This window comes from Pholis gunnellus (genome assembly GCF_910591455.1).
Source record: "Pholis gunnellus genome assembly, chromosome: 10".
NCBI classification, from domain to species: Eukaryota; Metazoa; Chordata; class Actinopteri; order Perciformes; family Pholidae; genus Pholis; species Pholis gunnellus.
In genome coordinates this window covers 21,036,861-21,059,347 of record NC_136537.1, presented here as the reverse complement: position 1 = coordinate 21,059,347, position 22,487 = coordinate 21,036,861, and the positions used below count along the sequence as shown (strand labels likewise).

At 41.7% G+C, this 22,487-nt stretch overlaps 1 protein-coding gene across 1 annotated transcript in view; it reads left to right on the top strand.

The window, feature by feature from the left end:
• LOC306701939 (teneurin-3) overlaps positions 1-22,487 on the top strand; it is a gene marked incomplete at its 3' end in the record, with an annotated part of 119,246 nt that overhangs the window by 72,290 nt on the left and 24,469 nt on the right. The window contains exons 10-16 of the mRNA XM_079167390.1: positions 3,888-4,073; positions 7,967-8,113; positions 8,613-8,829; positions 14,394-14,513; positions 16,230-16,491; positions 17,448-17,715; positions 18,752-18,895. Of these exons, the coding sequence (XP_079023516.1) occupies positions 3,888-4,073; positions 7,967-8,113; positions 8,613-8,829; positions 14,394-14,513; positions 16,230-16,491; positions 17,448-17,715; positions 18,752-18,895 (1,344 nt within the window). The remainder of the gene's footprint in view (positions 1-3,887; positions 4,074-7,966; positions 8,114-8,612; positions 8,830-14,393; positions 14,514-16,229; positions 16,492-17,447; positions 17,716-18,751; positions 18,896-22,487) is intronic.

The window sequence follows — 22,487 nt, the reverse complement described above, 5'->3', positions numbered from 1 at the left end:
GCTATAGAATCCCCCAAGAACTGTAGAAGGGGGGAAAAATATGATATATGCTTTAATCTTTAAAACGATTTTATTTTTAAATCACAGTTTTAGGTAATTAATCACCTCTGTTTTTGAAATATCATTTAGTGAACATCAGAGAACCATTTGTTTCCCGAAATGAATATGTCACTTTACGAAATGAAACTCTTTGAAAAATACAGACGGTCCAATCCGTATCTTTCAGCTTTCCCCTCATGAGTGCACAAGAAGGAAACAAAATTATTGATTGAAAAGTCTGGATTTGCTCCACATATGATGGATGGGCACCTGTCTGACTGATGTTTCTCATCCCATGAGCTATGCATACATGCTACAGTACTGTCAGTGCTGTGTTTTATGAGCTCTGGGTTGCATCTCTCCTATATCATCTTCAGTGAAGGTTTACTTTGGCGTGATGGGTAGAAATGATAGGAGACGCTTATCTTTTCACAACTGCAAGAAAGACACAATGAGGAATTGTTCACAATGGGCCCATTTCAAACTTTAAAGACAAACTTGATAAATCCATCCACGTAAGAGCAACAACATTAAACACCACACAAACACGCTGAAATGCCTCAAACCTCTCAGCTCTTCCCCAAGCAGGAGAAAGAAAGGAACCTGGATCGACTAAAGAGAACAAACCCATGACAAAAGCTGTGTATGAGGAGACAGATGTTGACATCTGATAGCCTCAGTCTGGACTGCTGCTCATATTTAGTGTTCCGTACTGCAGAATGTTCACCAGAGAAGTTAAAGTCTGTGATTTTGATACTTATGATCAAGCAGCGTGCTATCGGTAGAAGTTTGGATTTGCTTGGTAGTTGGGAACTAAATAAATCTGCCTCATTATTTTTTCGGGTGAATAAATCAAACTGTGGGTGCGATCACACTCTTAAAGTTTGGTAATCAACACTTGTAGCCCGTGTTGGTTTTTTGAAACGGAGCATATGCTCGCCACAAAGCTTACTCCACGCGTTACTCTTGTGAGACCCAGCGCATGTTCTCTTTCAGATTCAACACAAGTGAGTGTTGTTTTAAAAGTGACTTATAGATTTGTCCAGAACCTTTGCCAGTGTGTTTTATTGCAGCGTCAGGTTTATTAGAGGAGAGGAGACAATCTGCTGGTGGCAGAGCTTCTTCATTTGTTACCAGCTTTGTATTCACGGGGTTGGGCTTTCACACAGGTAGGTGACATGTTAGTTCAAAGGCTGGCCCCTCCCATCTGTTATCTGCGCATGAGGTTCAGGTGATTTATGCGCCGTTTCCGAATTCAGAATAGACTCGTTCTCTGTGTGCTGAACCCACAGAGAGACACAATGGCCCCACTGAGTCGAACAATTAAAAGCAGAAGTTGCAGTTTGTTTCTGTCAGTGTAAAAGGCTGTTGAAAATTAAATCATGAGGAGGCTGCATGGAGCGTTGGAGATGATAGATGCGTGTGCAGAGCTTTTAAAGCAGCATGCAGCCTGTTTGGTCTGTGCCCAAGAGGAATGATTGTTTTGGTGAAAAGGTTTTTCTTTTTTCTTTTCTTTTGTGCACTGCTTTATTTTCTTTTTAAAGAGAGGTCATTTGTTATTCTGTTAAGGATTTCAGAATTCCAGACACAATGCTTCCACTCAGCGAGATATCTCAGGCTTGTCAATACTAGAACCGACTGAACTGATGCGGTCCAGAAGTTACGGTTTACCCACCTGGGCGGGTGGAGCATTCCTTCTTAATTAATGCCGCGGTTCTTCTTCAATTAAATAAACTTTAATTAACAAGCGAGTAGCACGGATCGACCGCCCACAACCCCTATCCAGCTTGAGTCAGGGGCATGTTAAAGGCAGATAAACACTTTTGGACTAATGAAAAATTGATTGCATAGATTCTATGGAAAGGAGGTATCCCTTTGGAATCAAATGACTCCCCTCCAGAGACATGCTTAATATTCTACAGTGTCGGCCCGACTTAATCAGAACCATCCAAGGTCTCTCAATCGAAGAAAAACTCTATTCAGAGAGCTGGAATCGGACTGCTTAAAGAGCCTCGGTAAAGGAGAGTGTGGGGAAAGCAATGGGGATGGATTAGCTTAAAAAAAATGAACAAAATGAGTAGATAATTTATCCATGGCTTGTTGCATTTATGCGGCAGAATTATGTCTATTGGCTTATTTGCTTTTCCCTCAGGCTATACAAAGTTTTTAAAAAATCACAAACTTTTCGGTTTTGGGGCCATATAAATTTCCTGGAGCATCTAGTCACTTACAATCTGAGGACATACTTGAGCTACTTTCTTCTAGCGCACTGAAGGCTGCCGTCACAACGGCAAAGCTTTATTGCTCTTCTGTTGGAAAGCTTTGATAAAAGCTCTCGGTTCCAGTAAATGAACATTTCTTATTCTCTCACAAGAGCAGCCACAGCTTGTTGGGCGCTCGCTTTTGCCTGGTACAGACTGATTTACTTACCACCCATGGATTGCATCATTTGAATGCTACTTCTCTGAAGATAACACGGATTCATAGCAGATGCTCTGCTGTTTTCGATGCTCGGTGCTTGAAGATATCATGTTGATCTAACATTTCTGAGTCCAGACATGAGAACCTGCTTAATTCCATAACCCTTGCCTCAATCTGCCAAGACTCCATGCAAATAAGGTTGTGTAAAACCTGAAAAGTGGTTGTTTTGGAAGTGCTTAGATGCACAAAGTAATTGCTGTGCTTTACTGTTCTTTGTGACTTAAGAGTTTTTGAGCGATGACAGGTTTTATTTTATGTCAGAGCGTCTGCACTGCATGGAAAAATATAGCGGCCTATGAAATTACTGAAGTCTTTGATAAAGATGAGTTGAAGTGGCTGCAGGAAGGAAAATTACAATAATAACCGGTGTTTCTCTTGCATCTAAAGAATGTCTTTCCTGTTATTCCACTGTGTGATTCCCAGCAATACTTACTGTATATATTGCTTTGATGTCATTTCAGACGGAAAAAGAAAAGTGGACGTTACACTGATTGAACCTGTTTGTTAATGAGCTAATCTAAGTTTTCCAGAGTATGTTGCTGTGTAGATTTTTCATGAATAAATTGTACACTGGATGAATCAGATGTCATCCATCTGGCGTCATAGGGACACACGCACAGTGTTTCTTTTTGCACGACTGTTTAAAGTTGTATCTCATTCTAACATGCACTCGTTACGTTTAAATGTGTTTTATAATAAGCTGACGGTACGGAGTTGCTGTGCTGTATTGTGCAGAATGCGGTTTACAACTTAAATGTCAAGCACTGTGAATTTAAGGGTCTTTATTATCGCCGGAACTCATAAAAGTAATAGCACTATATATCAAGATTAGTTTCCTACATTTTTTGGAGAAAGATTTCTCATATTTTTTCACTCTTTCTCAACTATTCATTGTGTAATTTGGCAGAGTGGCAGCCAAATAAAAGTTGATGGGGGAACTGTTTCAATGGCCTGACATATCGTATGTCAACTGTGTGTCCTGCTATACAGGTTTTTTTTTTTTGCTTTGCTTTATGGATCTCAATTTCAGATCCATAAAGTCAGAGGAAGCAGTTAAGTGCTGATTTTTTTTTTCCCCCATGAAAAGTAAGGCGTCTTAAAATGTCCTTTTATAGATGGCAGTAATTATAAGCCTCTTCAGATGAAATATTTTCAGAACTTTTTGTGACTTCACAATTAAAGAAATTCCAACTTTTCAGCAATTGTGATGAAAATGTGTCTTGTTTACAGTTAAACGTAACGGCCCACTTTAACCAACGGAGTCAACACTTCTCAGCATCTACACGATCAAAGAATATAAAAATAAAAAAGGGCCTTTTAACAGAACAGAAGCAACATGACTCTGTGGCTTTTTCTTTTTGCAACAGAGGTGTGCGTGGTGGACTGTGGTCCCCACGGCTTGTGCATCAGTGGTGTGTGTCACTGCGAGGAAGGCTGGACTGGACCAGAATGTGAGCAGAGGGACTGTCACCCACGCTGCATCGACCACGGAGTCTGCCGAGAGGGCAAGTGTGACTGCCATCAGGGCTGGACGGGTGAACATTGCACCATCGGTGAGCCACGGTGACACATGCAGCACTGTACACCTACACACACTTGACAGAAGGGCACGAACTGTAGAGGAAATACATTCATGGAGAGTCTTAAAGGGGCAACTTGTGTGAATGTCAGTGTTTTCTGTGCAGTTTCAAGCATCTGCTGGAGAGACACAGATCGTAACACACACACTTCTTTTACAGCCTTCCTACTCTAGACAAGTACCTTTGCACGACAAAGTAGTGATAACTTTCTCGTGATTTTTTTCCCTGCGTAGAAGTAAACTGCTTTGTTTCAATTTCTGAATCTTGACCACAGCCACAGGCACTGGTGGAAGTAGCTGAGAGCATTTACCCAAGTACTGAACTTAAGTACAATTTTGAGTAATTCCATTTTATTTCACTTTATACTCCCAACGCAACAGATTTCAGAGGGAAATATTGTACTTTTAGTTTACATTGCTTGTGGTACTAATGTATTTTTATTGGAGTATGTAGTAAATTTATATTATGGTATTGCTATTTAGCTAAATGTCAGTTTTTGCTTGTGGAAGCTTCACCGCCTTTTCAGCAGCAAGCTATTCTTTAAATGAATTGGGTATCAAACCCATATTATTATTAATTGCAGCATTATATATATATATATATAACTGTTCAGTTGATGTAAAATCAAAATGTTGCAGATTTGACCTGTTAACCATCTCTCCAACTACAAAGAAATGTGATGTATCGTTGCTTTCGGCAAGCTATTCTTCAATATTCTTTTTCTCTTTTCAAAAGTTTTTTTTTTTGCAGCAGCAGCAGCACCTCTCCACAACATCAACTTCGTAATTTTTCCCTCATCCATTTAGATATTTCACCTCTTAGACTGCTGAAATGATGCCCCTGTATTAGCGAGTCAAGGGCAGGTATGTAGGGATCTGAAAAGCCACGGGTAGGCCTCTTTGGAATATCATTTTTCTGAAATGGCAGCGCTTCACCTGGCATTAATGAGGATAATGAGTTCTGAGGTGTCACTTCCTATTGACCTTTAACTCAAACTTCCTCGAGACCTTACCCCCTGTCAAAGGTCCTCTCGTTAAACCCTGACACGCCGCATCAAACCGCAATCCCCCGAGTGTCATCTCCAACCCCTCAATGACAACATACTCTCTGTGAAACAAAGATCTGGTACTCCAAACTATTCAGCCCTAATTACGTATTTACAAGTTCTCTCATGAGCAATCCTCGGTCCACAGAGCCGATACTTCCCGGGGGTGGGGGTTGCAGTGAGGGAGTTGTTGGAGGGTCACATTCCTGATCTTATTAATCTTTCCCTCCTCAGGGCTGATTGTGCACCATCCATTTTCCCTTTCTTTCCTCCTGTTTAAGGCTCCCGCCAGGAAAGTAACTCCTAGCTTTGGATGAATAGGCAGTGCGTTACCTTTTCTTGGAGAACCGGGAGCTTATTTTGTCTTTCAAACCCTGAATAACTGCCATTTGCACAAAGCGCCTTTTAATCACATTACATGGACAGGGCTTGAATAGAAGACTTCCTCGGCCATTCTTTTGTCACCAGCATCTAGATCCCGTTTTATATGCAAGGCTAAACCCATTGTCGCTGCTTTCTCAGCGCTGCAGTTTACCACTGGAGGTGTTTTTGATTCGCCGTACTGTGATGCAGGTTCATTGCCGTGCAGTTATTGAAATCACCGAATTGGAGATGATGGCAACATTGAAAAAAAAAAATATATATATATATATATATATATATATATGAGCATGCTGCTTCATGATGCGTTCATAATAGACTGAGGATGAGACGACATACCTCCTGACAAGCAGACAGTGACATGTTTTGAAGCGGGCCCAGATGAAACTGGCAAATAGGGTCTGTTTTAACAACCAGATATCAAGAGAGACCATGTGTTCCTCTTTGTGTTAGCCTGCCTTGCTTTGGCAAAGGAAAGCAGATGGAGGAGTGTTAACAATGAATATTTTACAATACTTAAGGGACTGAATTCATTCATGTTGCTTCCTATGGACAGAAGTATAAACACCATCTAAGGGCGCTTTTACAGAAAAATATGATTCTGACGATGGAAGCTTCTATCATTCTGATTAATTACTTGCTGCTTTTTTTTGACATCCACACTCTAAGTCACGCTCTTACTGCAGCTGAAATCTACTCCTCTAAACCTGCATCTTCTGTCTCTTTTGTCTCTGTCTCTCAAACCAATTTCCTACTTGTTTTCTTTTCTTATTGCAGTTCTTTGCCTAACTCCTACTTATACCTGTTCTCTTTTCCATTTTATGTCTGTATGCCTGTCTGCCTATCTATCTCTATCCAACTCCCTCTTGGCTTACATGTATAGCCCTGGATTCCAGAGTATCAGGTAAAAACACTTTTCACTTTGCTTTGAGAATTATACTCTTAAGATGTTTTCTGATCCGGAACACCTTTATGTGCTTAAAAAAAAAAGTGAACTTTCCAGTCATATCCTGTCACTCATGCTTAGTATTATTCTATTCGGCTCAATCACCATAACGGCTGTGATTGAAATTAGAGCAGAAACTAAAAACGTGGCGAAGCCAACTATAATCTTGGGGAAAACTACCTGCAAAGCTTCTTTTTCCAAATATTTCAAGCAAGTTGGCAGGTGCATCAGCTCTGTGCCAGCAACCGCTCTCACTTTCTGTGCTCCCTGTAAGTTACAATAAGTAAATGTGTTTGTCAGTCTTAGCTCTCTGCCACCAAGGAGATAAGTAATTTTCTTTTCCAAATGTTTTCCTTTCCTCGGTTGTGTAATAGGAGCAGTCAAGATAGGATATAAAGGTAAATTGAACCACTACCCCCCCAAGAGAGATTGTCACAAACAATCCCTCCCTGCTCTCTGTCTTTCCTAGCACGGCGTTTATACACCTGTTCTATGTCCGAGTCGATCATAATGTTTCTGCTGTGATCCTGCTCGCCCGATATGTTTCCTCATCTCCTGTCCGTCTTAACTAGTCTCTCACAGACTTCACGGTCCCTCCTCCCCCCCCCCCCTGTCTTAATTCCCTGTGTCTGCCAGATTAAACGCCCAAAACTGGTGTGGTTTAGTCATGTTTTCGGCTCCCTGTCTTCACCCTCCACTAGAAGGAATGCGATCTGGCACCAAGTGCTCTGTTTTCTGTAAATGTTGAGATTCCTAATCCTCCTCCTTCCTCCTACACTTCTTCCCTTATTTACACATATACTTCCCTTTCCCTTTGATGTTGCTGTTACTTCACATGAGTGTTTACGCAAAAGGCTTTTTCCTACTCTAATTATTTTCAGGCAAAAGCAATAAACTTCCAAGACAGTCAGTGCTTTTCTGCTTCTTAATAAATGGGATTTGTGCAACTCTGAACTTACTTGGAACCCTTTAAAGCTTGATTAAAATACAACATTGTTGTGAATATGGCTCCACATTAGCCCTCAATTTTAGCACAATATGAGAATTCATGCAACCAAAACACAAGTCGTGTGAACTCACGGAGAATCATTCTTACTTTGATTTCAACACACAAGAAAAAACTCCAGTTGCCACAAGGATTCGACTCAACATGCATTCACAGTGTCTTCCACCGGCCTTTTTAACTGTAAGTAGCTCAGCAGGTTTCCTCTTCTTTTTATCCCATAAGTTACTCTTTTCAGCGTGGCTCTGCGTGCTCCTTAAACTCATGTGAAACGACAGTAACTCCTCACACCCTCCCTCACATCCCAAGTCCTGTCAGAGGTGTATCGTACTGTATGTTCACTCAGTACTGTCTTTTATCATCTTTGTCCCTCCTCTGCCCCCTGTCCACTCTAAATGCCCCCTTGCTCTTGTCTTCCTCCTCCCCTTCTCCGCCTGATTTCCTTGTTCCGACTTGCTCCGCTGTTTGACACGTACATGATGTGTTGACAGACGGCTGCCCCGGGCTGTGCAACAACAACGGGAGGTGCATCCTGGATCAGAACGTCTGGCACTGCATCTGCCAGTCAGGATGGAGAGGGCTGGGATGCGATGTAGCGACCGAAACGCTCTGCTCAGATGGCAAGGATAACGAGGGAGGTAGGGAGAATTAAAAGCGTCGTACAAATAGTCTTTTAGCTTCGGAAAAGCTGGTGTGTGACTCTTATTGTGCAAGAGAGAAAAAAATTGGCTTTGATGTGGCTCCTCGGTGACAGTGCAAACAAACAAAACAAAATCAATCATACATAAAACATCACTGGAAAGAATATGCAAATGTTGGAGCAGAGCAGATTGTTAAACAGCATGCTTTTAAATACACAGTAGATCATTTTTAAAGAGTGGATGCGACTGTATACATATACATGTATGTACATCAACACTCTGGACCGGGATGTCTACTAATAAACCACTGATCAACAAGCTCAGAACTTTTGAGGTTCATACTAGGAGACATACTTTGAAATAGTTCATACTTTCATGCCAGCTCAGGATCTCCTAACGAACTTAAGTTCACGTTCAAAGTCATCCGTGTGCACTAATGCATCCGGGTCAGCGAAGCTTCCCCCTACCTGTCTTGACTGTCCCTCCTGTTTTCCAGATGGGCTCGTCGACTGCATGGACCCAGACTGCTGCACTCAAATCTCCTGCCAGGGTCAGACCTACTGTCGCGGCTCGCCTGACCCCGCTGCCGTCGCCGGCCAGGGCCAAAGTTCAGCCGCCCAGCCCACGTCCAAGGGCTTTTATCAGCGCGTCAGTTTTTTGATTGGCCCCAGCGGCAGTCACGTGATACCCTGGGATAACCCGTTCAACAGCAGGTAAGCGGCTTAATGAATTGCTGACAGCTCTTTAATTATTTGCGTCACGTTGGCTGTTTGCTGTCTCATTACCGGTTGGGAGACACCTGTGTTTGTGAAGCCACTCCAAAACGTCAAAGAATCTCACATCTCTTTGTCTCTGCTTGTCACAGTGACAAGTGTGTTTACAGTGGTGTCGCTGCCACAAGCGTTTATTTCTTTCACCAGTCAAGATTAAGAGTGAGCTCGCTCCTCGCTAAAAACAGCCCTTATGACTGTGACAACATAAGGATAAGGTATCACACACCATGATAACAAGACCACGTGGTTTTCCAAATTGGAAAGAAAAGAACAGCAAACATACCTCTGAGGAGACCATTTTTACTGCCACATTAATGTATATCTTTTATCAATTGATCATAAAGGGATGGACATAAAGTACATTTGAATATCTAACACTCGGCACATTTAATTAGACTTCTCTTTGATATTTCAACAGAAAAGCACAATAAATCGGTCCGATCACAGAGAGCCAACAAGCTAATGTTGTTCAGTACTTTAAATATTTAAACGATTCAACAAGGTGAAATTAATTACAAGATGGATGGATGTCATTGATGTCACATAATTAAGCAATAAGCCATGAGAGGCCGTGGTTTACAATGGTTTTAGTACAGCTAAGGGGCATTGTTATGCCTGAAGCGAAGCAGAGTCACACTTGGAACTGAAATGCAAGACAATTTTCTTTCCTCTGATATCATTACTAAAAATAGCAATAATGCTTGTGCTTAATTTGGAGCTGTTTACATCATTTATATCAGTAGCCCCCTAACACCTCTCTACCAAATCATGAAACAACTTTGCCTCCTTCTTTACAGACAATAAACTCAGACAAGCTGTCAATGCAGCTCTGTATCGGGCAAAGGGTCCATGTTTTCCATGCTTCCTGTTGAAATTAATTCTATCTCCATGAAACAATTTAATCCCATCAGCCATGACACCCTGGAGGAGATAGCGTTACGTTTAAGTTCTTTCTCCTTCTGTCTTGATATTCCTCCCACAAGCTTTGTAAAGCATGTTTTAATTGCATGGCATTTGACCTCCTGGAGATGAACCATACCTCTTTTCTCTCAGGCCGTTCCCCCCCAAAACACTGAAAACTGCAGTGGCCTGTATCAACCCTCCCATTTCTGGGTAAAATCACAGAAAAGGCTGTTTCTCACAGTCGCATCCCACTACTGAGCTCCAGGCTCAGGCACCCATCTCCATCACCAGAACACATTTTAGAAAATCATGCATCTTATCGCGTGTGTTGAGGTGGAAAATCACATGTGTTTATCGCACTACCATATCACTAGATAACAATTACGTGCCACTGTATTATAATGCACAGTGTTTTGTTTTTATCACACTTGTTAATAAATGAAGTGTGTATATTTAATACACTGTATCACGTCCATGACACACCAAGGTAAACAATACAACCTTAATATTTGAATATAAGTGTGACTTGTATAGTTAGTTAACGTAACGTTAAGCAGCAAAGAACTTATACTAACCTTGTGAGTTTGCTAATGTTAGCTAAGTTAGCTAGTTGTGCTGAATAGCGAGTGCATTGAACAAATCAGTGATTTGACAGATTTTTTTTATCATTTTTGGTAACAAAAACTACTACCACCTTAAAAAAAGACTTGTGTCTCAGCACAACTTAAAGAAACTTGTCTTCGTGGAGTTGATTACTGTAACAGTGTCTTTACAGGTCAAAAGAAATCAATCAGACAACTGCAGCTTTTTCTGAACGCTGCTGCCCGAGTCCTCTCTTAAACCAAGAAAGTGGAACACATCAGTTCTAAGAGCTTTGCAAAGGCTTCCTATAAATCAAACAATTACTTTGGAAATATTATTATTATTGAGCTACAAAGCACCAAATGGTTTGGAGCCAAAATACATGACGTGCTGCTCTGTTACGAGCTTTCCAGAGCTCTCAGATCATCTGGGACATCCTTGCTCACTGTCCCCAGGGTCAGCACCAAACATATAGAAGCAGCTTTCAGTTTCTGTGCACCGTAGATCTGGTATAAACTTTCAGTGCGCTTGAGGTCTGCACCAACCCTTTGTTCTTTTAAATCAAGACTTAAAACTTTTCTGTTTGCCGCTCTCCCTTTCCTGAGGGCGTTTGAAGATGTTACATTCTTATAATACATTGTTTTATTGTTTTCTTTTCTCTTTTGTGAAATGTCTTATTTTCTATTCTATTTGTTTTGTATGTCTGTGATTATGTTAAGGACTTTGTATTGCCTTTGTGTCTGAAACTGTATATATGTAAAAAACAAAAACACAGTACTTGCCTAGATACACTTCACATTATCCACCCACGGAGCAGAGGAGGTTTTTATGTCTCTCAGCTACATTTTGCCATTGGTGGACATTAATAAAACCTGTGACCTTCTAGTGTTAGGGATGGCTTTTTATTCTCGGTGACTCCTCAGCTTTTTTGCAAGAATTAAAGTTTTAAGATGCGTATCCAAGGTAAAAAGATACAAAGGAGGAGAATACCTTACCCAGTGAATAGACTACTGGGCTACATCATTGTGCAAACTGAGGAGACAAAGTTAAATTTTTCACCAAAACCTCGGAAAAATTCCCACATCTGTTCAGAACCACGAGTGGCGTTTGTTTTGTGACTGATGGGGAGGAAAATGATTACCAACTGTGTGCAGGAGGCTTTGGGAATATTTCCTCCAATAGTTTAAAGTAATCCTTATGTAAATAGCATGCTTTAGTGAAAATATAGAATGAGGCAATCCACCCCCCCCCCTTCCCAGCCGGGGTCTCAGTAATCCTCGTGCTCATTGTCTTCAGCTTACTGTCGATTTCATGTCTGGCAGTGGCATTAGCGCTCTTGCTCAAAATACTCATTTGCCTTTTTATCTCCTTGTAGAAGTTAGTTTTGTAGTCAAAAATGCATCGAGCATTTTATAGGCTGCAAAAATGCGTACATTTGACAAAATGAATTACCTTTTCTTTTTTTTTAAACTGCATCCTATGAGCGCAAACACTGAATACTTTTCTTTTTCTTTCTAAAGGGTCGGATAATGAAGTAGAATGAACTAGTGGCACGGTCTGTTTGGAGACCCATATTTTTCAAACATTCATTTGAGGTTATAGGGTGAATAATTTATTGACAGCCTTTGCAGGGTATACATTATAAAAAAAAGTCTGTGAAGCACTGGAACAAAGCCAGGACAGCATCAAGACTTTCAAACGCAGCGGTGACTGTTGTGTATCTGATATCTAATGGTACAGAAATGGGAAACAGTTAGAGGTCACTCCTCTCCCATTTTTTAAGAAGCCATTGTGAAAGCCAAGGGTGCGGATGTCAGCGTGCGGTCAGGTTTCAGGACTCTGCAGTAAACTTGTCCCTCGTATAGCACAGAGAATAAAACATGTGTTGTGGTTTAGTGGGGTGGGGGGGGGGGGGTTACGCCACTAGTCCCAAGCCGTATCGCATGGCCCGACACAAGTCTCCCATTGGGTTTTCAGATGGTGTTGTTCTACAGCTGGCGTGAGACAATGACAGATAAGAATGCATGAATTACATGATTCATTTCTGGAGTTTGAGCAGGTGGTGTGACTTGGCGTTTGTTTGGGGGTTTGGCTTTTCTAGCATGCTCTCAAAAGATTAATTGAGACACCGGAAAGAAAGAGTGAACCTTCGCCGGGGCTCTTAAGTGGCCTTGTTCCCTGAGCCGGTAAATAAAGGATGGGAGATGGCTGTGCCGGGCGCGGAGCAGGAGGGAAATAAGAGAGGCTAAAGCTGTTGATCATCCCAGTCTCATATACGTAATGACCCGCAGATAAAATGGCAAAATGAGACATCTTTTGCCCACCAGTGACAAATGCAGAGGGAACACTTTTAAAATTCGTCTCTATGGGTTGAGAAGTAGGGAATGATTAAATGTTGATGGAGAAATATCGCATTGTCTCCCCTTTTTACCATCAAACAAAGGACTGGTTGAACAAATTACTTCTCACTTAATACGAACCAGAAGCCGTGCCAGGAAAGTTTTACCTGAAGGTCCTGCAGTCATGTTGAATAATCGCAGAGGATATCTGAGACTTTGATCACGTATGAAGCTTCCATTGCTGTGATTTATGAAGCAAAAATGCCAAAAGAAATACACTATTTTAGGGGAAAGCAAGGGATGGGGATGCTGGAGGTGGAGAGCCTCTTGACCAGAAGCAAATCCATTTGCCAGCAGGGAAAATCTGGGTGAGCAAAGTGAATGAGTAATGCTCCCCAATGCTAGACAAACTACCACAGATGTGCCCTTAAGTGAAGCATTTAACCCTCGCAGCCACTAAGTGTGAATCTATGTCAAAATACTGATAAAAAAAGAGGATTATTGTTCAGAAAGCCTCGCCTGCATTTATTTTCTAAAAAGGTCAGAATGTTTTGCCTCCGCAGATTTGCAATTTGCCTAAAACCATAACATTTTGACTTTTCACTGCTGAACATTTTAGATTTCTTGTACTTTCTTTTCACATCTACACCATTTATGACTTCTCCTTTCGAAAGAGCTGTGGCGATTCTTTCGGATTATCGCATTTCTTTTTTTAAACCTGCTTTTCATTTCTTTTTTTTCTCCTTGTGACAGTTTGCCTCCGGCATTGCATTTTGTTTTTCTGAATTCCTGTAAAGAGCCTCTTGACACATCAGCCGCCTTTGCAACTTGCAACTTTTCACATGAAGAGGATATCTGTAACCGAGTTGAAGAACTCGTTCTGACACAATTCCTGTTGATATATTATCTTTCATCACAAGTATCGCCACAGACGTGTATCACGCAAGTGAGCACAACACTCGGGTATGACACCGACAAGAAGCGCTCTTTTGGAAGCAAAAGCACTTGCAATAATAATCACGCTTGGATCACACCCTCTTCAAAATAGAGACTTAGGGGAAATTCTTAATTCAGCGAGGTCAGAGTGATAATACAGTGAATATTTCCCTCATGAATCTCATTTGATATGGCTTTTGCTGGATGTTGTTCATTTACTAAGTTGGCTTTTCTTCAACTTCTTATCATCTAACTGTGAACCTTGTTGGCTAAATAATGTGCAGTGTTTTCCACTCTGAGCGGCCTGATGCTCACTGTTTTATGTGCTGCCCTCACAAATTGAATTTCCCCTGCCTCAAACTAATAATACTTTAAATAAAGATAAGGCTTAAAGTGTGAGAAAAAAAATGTCATACATATTTCTGTGTTCTCTTGGAATATGAATGCTGCAAGATGCGGCAAAATCTCAACAGTCCTCCGTGTCTGGAAAACCTCATCCCACTGAATTATGGGCTTTTAAAGCAGTAAACAGAGACAGAGAGGTGCTCTGTAAGGTGGCATTTCCATGAATAATAACCACTGACGTGTGTGTATTCCTAACGGTCAGTAAATCATACCTCCCTGCTGGTGCCGCTGGCAAACGGGGTGACAGTTGTTTGCAGCATTGGTGACGTGGCCGTGTGTTGACGCCGGCTGGCATTTGTTTGTTCACTCAGCCCTCTGTGTGTTTGTTTGCCCACACAGCCTGGCGTCAGTCATCCGGGGTCAGGTCCTCACGGGAGACGGGACGCCGCTGATTGGAGTCAACGTGTCCTTTCTGCACTACCCTGAGTACGGATACACCGTCACGCGGCAGGATGGCATGTAAGGGAGACACTCTGTGCAGACGTGCACCAGTAGGTGCAGCATGTGTAGACATACAGCGATCCATCTGCATTCATCAACACTGATTTACATGTACAAATAAACATGAGTACTCTGTCGCAGGAAATTCAGCCCTCAGGTTCAACCGTTGCCCTTGCAACAATGTATTTGTGGCTTGGACTGCTGTCCCCAGACCAGCATGGAAAAATGCAGGAAAAGCTGTCCAACTGTGGGAGAGTCGTCCTGGCAGTTATCCAAAAAAAAAAAAAAAAAAAAAAAGTGCTCAAAACAAATTGAAACCGCAGCACATTGTGCCCTAGAACAATTCCTCATGCAAATGTCACAGTGGTGGTGGCCATTTTGAACCAGGCTGTTTAAAATGCATTGAATCAGCAAGGGTAGAATCAATCTGCCCGCAGTGTAGTAAAACATGGGATTACTGTCTGACCTTCTCCTGCTGTTACCGCAGACGGGTCCTTAATAACGGGAGTGCCAACACATACAAGACAAAAGTATGTCATATTTTACAGGAAGGGTTCATCTCAGGATGGAGCTTTATTTTTTGCAGATGGTCATCAGAGATAGCAAACCAAGGCCTTTCATTCAAATTCAGCAGCTAGAGGTCGTTTTTTATGTGTTGCCAGTATGGAGAAGAAAAAAAAGGCTCATAAGTGGCACCGAATTGCACAGCTGTTGTTATGAAGCACAATCCTTGGATAGCTGAGGATTAGCTGATTTCTTCAGATATTCCGCCCTGTAACTCTTCTGACAAGGAGCGTGATAAATGGTTGGGGATAATCACACTTGGTTAGCCAACAGATCCGCTCAGTGGAGTTAAGAAGGGGGGGGGCAGCATCAAAGCCTGGCCTCTTGCAGCTGTGAGCTCCCCACTGCCCAAAGTGGAGAGAGCTTGAGAAGGAAGCTGTTTTAGGTCAGCTGCACAGCTTGGCTGTTGGCGTGTGTGTGTCTGTGTGTGTGTGTGTGTGTGTGTAATTGTGGGTGTGGGTGCGTGCATAAGCATTGAAATCTGAGAGTGTGTGTGTGTCTTTGTGCATGTGAATGCATGCAATGTCACCAGACAGATGCTTTACCCCTGGGTAGTGGAGCTCGCAGAATATATAGAGCAGCACTTCAAAGACTCGCCCTTCATTTCCAAACTATCAACTTTTCCCTGAGTAACGTCGTACTAATTAAATCCAGTTCACCAAAGAGAACTCCCAAGACTCAAGACTCCAAACCAAATTCAACCATAAGTGTCTTCTCAAACCATGCCTGGTTAAACAAAAGTCATAAATTAGATTCAGTGAATGAAAATAATATATGAAGTCTGTAGGAATACACTTTGTTAAGGAAAGGTCCTCCATTCCATTTAAATAAGCTTGTCCAGGCTTAGTCCTGAAATATATATTTACTTTGCACTTATTAAAGGGAAAGTCCAGTATATTACAACCGGAGGCTTATTTCCGTAGTTATGGCCTTCATTGCTTTCAGAAATAACATTGATAAAAAGAAGTCAGATGGAGCGAGAAATTTAGTCAAAATGATTCAGATTGACCCCCATCACTTCCTGGTTCAACTTCGACCATTATGTCTAGTCTTGTGGTAGATCATCTCAAATCATTTTACCATGTTCCTATATCTATATGAATAGCAAATCATTTAGTAAGCACAATACCACAAGGGTGACGCTTTTTGATTTCATGATACTGTGTTAAGGTTTGACCTCTTGGCCAACGGCGGCGCTTCTTTGACGCTGAGTTACGAGCGCGCCCCGTTCCCCACGCTGCACCGCACGGTGTGGCTGCCCTGGAACGTTTTCCATGTGATGGACACGGTGGTGATGAAGCGGGAGGAGAACGACATCCCCAGCTGCTACCTTACTGGCCTGGCCCGGCCCAACCCCCTCATCCTGGCCACGCCCCTCTCCACTCTGTACAAGACGTCCCCAGAGGACAGCCCCATCATCCCCGAGACCCAGGTGAGATCACATCGCAGGGCTTTTTATGCTCAATTTCAGTTTTGTGCTCATATCTGATTGATTTGAGTGACTTTAATAAGTCGACCCACGTTTGATCCCAACATTACTTGCAGCAGTGTTGAAAACACAGAAACACAGAGTAACGATAATGCTGTTATCTTCCTTTTACCATGGCCCCTCTCGCTTATTTTAAACACAGTCAGATTTGCCTTTCAGTTTGCCTTTGAGCTTTGATTGAACTGAGGCGTCTCCCCAAATACTAAGCCATAAATTGTCTCACAGTAATGCTGATAAATTCTGAGGGCACATCACATGGAGGTTGCATGCCTCAGGATTTGGTTTACATCCATTTGGCTCAAATCTGAGTTGAAAATCCCTGAATGCAAAATGTGGCTCAGCAGCTCTAAAACTGATTAGAACCAAAAAGATCTGCAATACATTTAAGGGGAAAATAATGTGGCCATGCTTCAGTGGAAGTCTGAGGTTAAACCTGGTCAAAGTAGCTGCGACTCAACAATGAAAAAGTAAGACTGGTCAATATTAGAGTTGTCACGTTTAACTAAAAGTACTTTTTTCTCGCAGACTCAAATAATGAGGAATTAATGTATTGCCCGTGGAGTTATTACATTTGCATATAGAGGTATATACTCAATTGGTATAAGTAGGAACCTGTTTTCAATATTTTGAATGTGCTTCATAGAATATACTATATATATAAATGATAAGCCCGTATATCTGTGAAACAAAATGTCCCTTACGCGTCTGGAATGTATAATTGATTAATTAACTGAGTGATAACAGCTAAACCCACTGTAGGAAGTGCAGTTTGTATTATATACTCTATTGAGAGTTATCTTCTACAATAAATACCAGCAAACTCCTGTTGCTCCCGTTACTTAAGTCTATACTCCACACTGTGTATTTGGCACCAGTCTGACTGCTAATTAAAATCATAGGTCCTCCATGAGCAAGTGGCCATACCAGGCAGTGACCTCAACCTGGTCTACCTGAGCTCCAGGGCAGCTGGCTACAAGCCCATCCTCAAGGTTCTCCTGACCCACGACCGTCTCCCCTTCGGCCTGATGAAAGTCCACCTGATGGTGGCCGTCATGGGCCGTCAGTTCCAGAAATCTTTCCCGGCCTTCCCCGACCTCTCGTACACCTTCATCTGGGATAAAACAGACGCCTACAACCAGAAGGTCTTTGGCCTGGCAGAGGCTGTGGGTGAGTACCTCCTGTGAAGCTGCCGGCTGAAGATGTTGTGTAAGCGTAGGTTCACTCACTTCTTCAAGCTACCTCCAGGCAATGAACCGTGGGTGAACTTTTGAAGATTGATTTTGTTTTTTTTCTAAATTGAGGATTATTTAACCGGGGACTGCTTTTGTTACCATGTGCAATAAAGATTTAGCAGGTGGTGTGAAATCCTGAAATCCCCCCAGTGCTGCATTTTTGAAGGCCACTGCTCTTCTGCTGACTTCTTTGTTTTGCATGTATGATATTTCAGGAGCAGTGCACTGACTAAAATATTGCCTATGAGGCTGTAGCCTGAGGAAAGAAATCCAGCCTCACAAATAATAACAGAATCGTTTGATGGGATGATACATGAGAGAATATCTTTTTTTTTGTTTTGGTTATATCTATAATATTAATTTAAGTGTCATCTTGAGTGTTATAATACATTACACTGGAAAAAGACCACTTCAAAAATAGTAAAAAAAAAAAAAAATGAAACAAAGAATAATCTGCAAATGTTAAGATTTCTCGCAAAAAAAAAAAAGAGCTTGAAATTAGGGACTAATCTGAAAAAGTCTGGGGGATTTCGTTAAGAAGGATGAATGTTTGAGCACTCAAGCTTACATATTACAGAAAAAAATAAACTCACGGCCCTGACAATCAACAGGATTCACTCGACCATATCGCAGTGATATTTACTGTAATGTGTTCCATCTTTGTCGTTCAAATAATTCATGCCACTTCATGTCACTGTTTATTTGCATTTACACAAGATAAAAACAAATAAGAGTAGAGAGCATGAAATCCAAACTGTGCAGGTGAGACACAGAAACCCCACAGGTCTTCTGAAATCAGCCCAGTTGGAGAAAATGACATAGTCAAAGAGAAAGCAGAACCCGCAAACACAGAAAACAACCACAACGTGTGCTGAATGTCTTATTGGCTACAAGCCTCATTGCTGCCTTAAGTGTCAGGTAAAGAGGTTGCAACCTTGCTCACCATAGGCATCTGCCATCATTACTTTCAGTGTCAGTGGGATATGAATACGAGTCCTGCCTTGATGTGGTGCTCTGGGAGAAGAGGACGGCGGTGTTACAAGGCTATGAACTGGATGCCTCCAACATGGGAGGGTGGATGTTAGACAAGCACCACATACTGGACATTCAGAACGGTAAGGAAATGCTCATATATCTAGTGTAAGTGTGTTTGTGTGTGCATGTGGGGCAGGAATAGGTGGCCTCTTAGGGTTACAGGCAGGCGGTCTTTACCCTGAATCACCGCAATAAATACTTGAATCAAAATGAAATATGGTTCGTCATCCCTTCAGCAGATAATAGAAGAGAGTTTTGAAGGGCCGATCATTCACAGTAATGACAGAATAAATCAGCGACTAAGTCACCAGGGCGCAGGGCTCACTGTGGTTCCACACGACTCAGCTATTTTGGGACGAAGACGGCCGTTTGCTGCACACGGAGGTTCGTGCTATTGATGAACAGGCGTCATGTTTAATTCTCTCATTAATCCAATAAACTAAATTAATTTCTCGCACTTTCATCAATCAGAATGGCTTTAATCGCCGAGTACAATAAATGGACAGGAGTTTGTCTTTGTCGCGCTGGTGCAGGGACACAGGAAAGTGAAACATGCTTAGTGAAACTATAATATATACATACAGTGCAGAGTCATTGCCGGGTCACAGTACCAGGAAGTCACGTTCTGTAATCTGTGAATTCAGTGCTGTGTTACAACTGTGGAGGCAGTAATATGACTGCAATTATAAGGAGGGGGCCTCAGGGTAGTGTGCAGTTTGCCAGGCTGCTGTTTTGACATCCACTTCAGCTGACATCGTTGTTCCAGTTGTCCAACACCATTTGTGTCCCTTTCATCTCCAACATGTTCAAGATTACATTCACGGTCTTCAGCAGACTATTTAGTCTCACACTGTCTGGAGTTTGTGATCTAGGTTTTTGTTTGTTTGCATGTTTGTTTTAGTGGCCATTTAATGTGTGTGTCTTTGCTGATTTTTATTTTTTTTAAAGTAATTTACTCTACTACAACATGCTTAATCACTTGTGTTTGCAAAGTCATGGATGCATATTGGAGATATCACCAAATCACATTTCCAAATGGCAGACAGAAATAAATATAGGATTTCTTCTTTTTCACTGGCATCCAACAGAATAAGTTGAAGCTTGTGTGAACAACAAATACATCTGAGTAACTGGTAATGATACCTTTTAGTAATGTGTTTCCTGAAACCAGCCAGTTTGTGTGAGCCACACTCTGGGAGCTTCCTTTGTTGTTTCTTACAGAGATAGCATCACTGCTGAGGAGACTGGCATAGTTATGATTGATTTTTTCTTCTCGTACAACTTTATTTCCATTAATCGGGGAGAGAAACCGTAAAGCAGCGCACATGTTACAGCTTATGTAATGAATAGATATGAACCAGTTGTTCTCAATCCATCGTTCCTCAGTTTGAAGTTCGTAGGAGTTGTCGTGAAAAAGCGTCTTGTTAACGTCTTCCATTATGTCAAACCACCATCAGGTCATTGTAGAGGTCAGTCTGCTGAAGAAAAGATAAACCAAAGTCCATCACTCTGAGGAAGATAAACGTTCAAATGCAACTTTTCATTTAAAGAGCGAGAAAGTGCAGATTTATCAACGCCCCTCCTTGTGGGGCAAAATCCCATTTCAAGATAATGTTCCTTTTATATGGCCATCAGGAGGGCCCAAAATGACCCGATATGCAAGAATACCGGTATTAACCTCTCTATAAAACATCTTAGTAAGCCTTGGCACAAGCTTCCACTCCTGTGAGTTGCACGCCTACGCTTTCTCACACAGAGGTGCTCCTGTTCACCTAAGCGGTAGGAGTATCAACCTTTTTTTGACTCGTCAAAAAGCAGCAAAGATTTACAAATTTAGCTTTAAGTGAGCCTTTTATCAGGTCTGCCATCAGCAGCTATCATCACTTAAGTGTACATCACCATGAAGTTGCCAGTAATTATTATGTCACTCATGCATTTAGATTATGTGCTCTAGATAGAAAAAATCACTTTAAAACGTATTTATTTTTTTACAAGCGCAATGCCTGATAATCAAAGGCTTGAGTCCCTAAATGACACAATATAAAATGATTATAAAATGTTATGTATTTATCACTCCAGTTTGTGAATAAATAGTATATATTATAAAGCACCACCGGTAGGTCCGGTGAGGGTAAAGAGGTTAATGAGGTTCTCTTGTTAAACAACACATTATTAAAGTGTTTCTGAAGCCAATCGTGCATGAAAATGGACTACTTTAAAAAAAAAAAAAGAAATGAGCTGAAATTGAATTTGAATTGCTACACGTATTCTCGTAATCTCTCCTGTCATCAGAAAATACATTCGAGAAAATGCAAGCAGGCCAAGCTGACCAATCACAATTCTTGTTGTCGCTATGTGGCATCTCCCCAGCCCTGATGTGTAGTTACATTTATGAGGAGGTTTACCTGAGCTCTGTTAGAGCTACAGAGCATCCTTCCATATCCTCTGCAGACCGCCTGACGTAACATTATCTATCTGACTTTAGCCACTGTCTCTTTGGCCCGGTTCATCGAGCTTTACGTAAATCTCAGAAGTTATTTCCGTTCCCAGATATTTCGGCAACTAGAGGAGGTGTGTTTTTAAGGAGGACTGATTGTGTAACTAGAACTGCCTACATCTTGAACATAGTCTTTTAAAGCATCTTACATGCACACCCACAATTGGCAGGGGCAACACTATTCATCCTACAATACTCTGTGGGTTTGCACAGTAATATCACACATGTAGTCAGCATGTGTAATGGTCTCACATCTCAGAGATTGCACAAACTGTCTTTTGTCGGATGCGGTTGTGGAAAACATGTCAGAGAACCAGTTTCTGAAAGTGAGTCTGCCTTTACTTTGTTCAAACCTCCGTGCCACTTTGTCCTGCTTCTTTGTTGAACATTAAAAGACCAGACACAAGGGCCCATTGCCGAACCCAATCTGTCAAGCCATCCAAAACATGAGGTTTGTGAAGTGTGCAAAAGAACATTGAAATATGCCTCTAGCTTGACTGCTGCCGGGGCGTTGCGTTTCATCTCACCTGTCTCAAAGTATAGCACACCCATCTCCAAAGCCTTCGCCGTGGCAGCTTCGCCGTTGGAGTTGTTGTGAGATGCTCTTGCGATCAACAGATAGATGCAGCACGTGTGATATGCAAATGTAAGCTGCATCCATTATTAGACTGAGCCGTGCTGCGTGTCTAGATTTATCAGAGAATTGGAATGTACAGGGTTGTACTTGTATGGTGATGACATAAATAAAACAACAACCAGATGGTGTGGAGTTTTTTCTTGTGCAGTAAGTACTGCAGCCTCCCCAAGGCTTTTTTTTTTTTCACACTTCCCCAATCACAGCACCACCCCAAAAATAAACCGCAAAGTCGAACTAAATTTGGAAGATTCAGAAATAGTTAGTCAAACTTGTGTTGCTCCGTTTTATGTACCTGTGTCTGACAGGAGCTTAATCAATTTGCTTAAAGGGTTGCATGCCGCAATCCTATTAGCTCAACCCAAAGACAGTGAGCTCTTGAAGACTGTGAAATGATTTCGTCAGTGACTTCGGTATGCTAGTTTATACTGTGTTCACATCAAAGTATCATTACCCTATCTGTAATCTTATCTCTCATTGTCCTCACACATTCATTTTTAGAACAGAGGTTGGGAGTCGGCGCCGTCTTTTATCCCCTTGC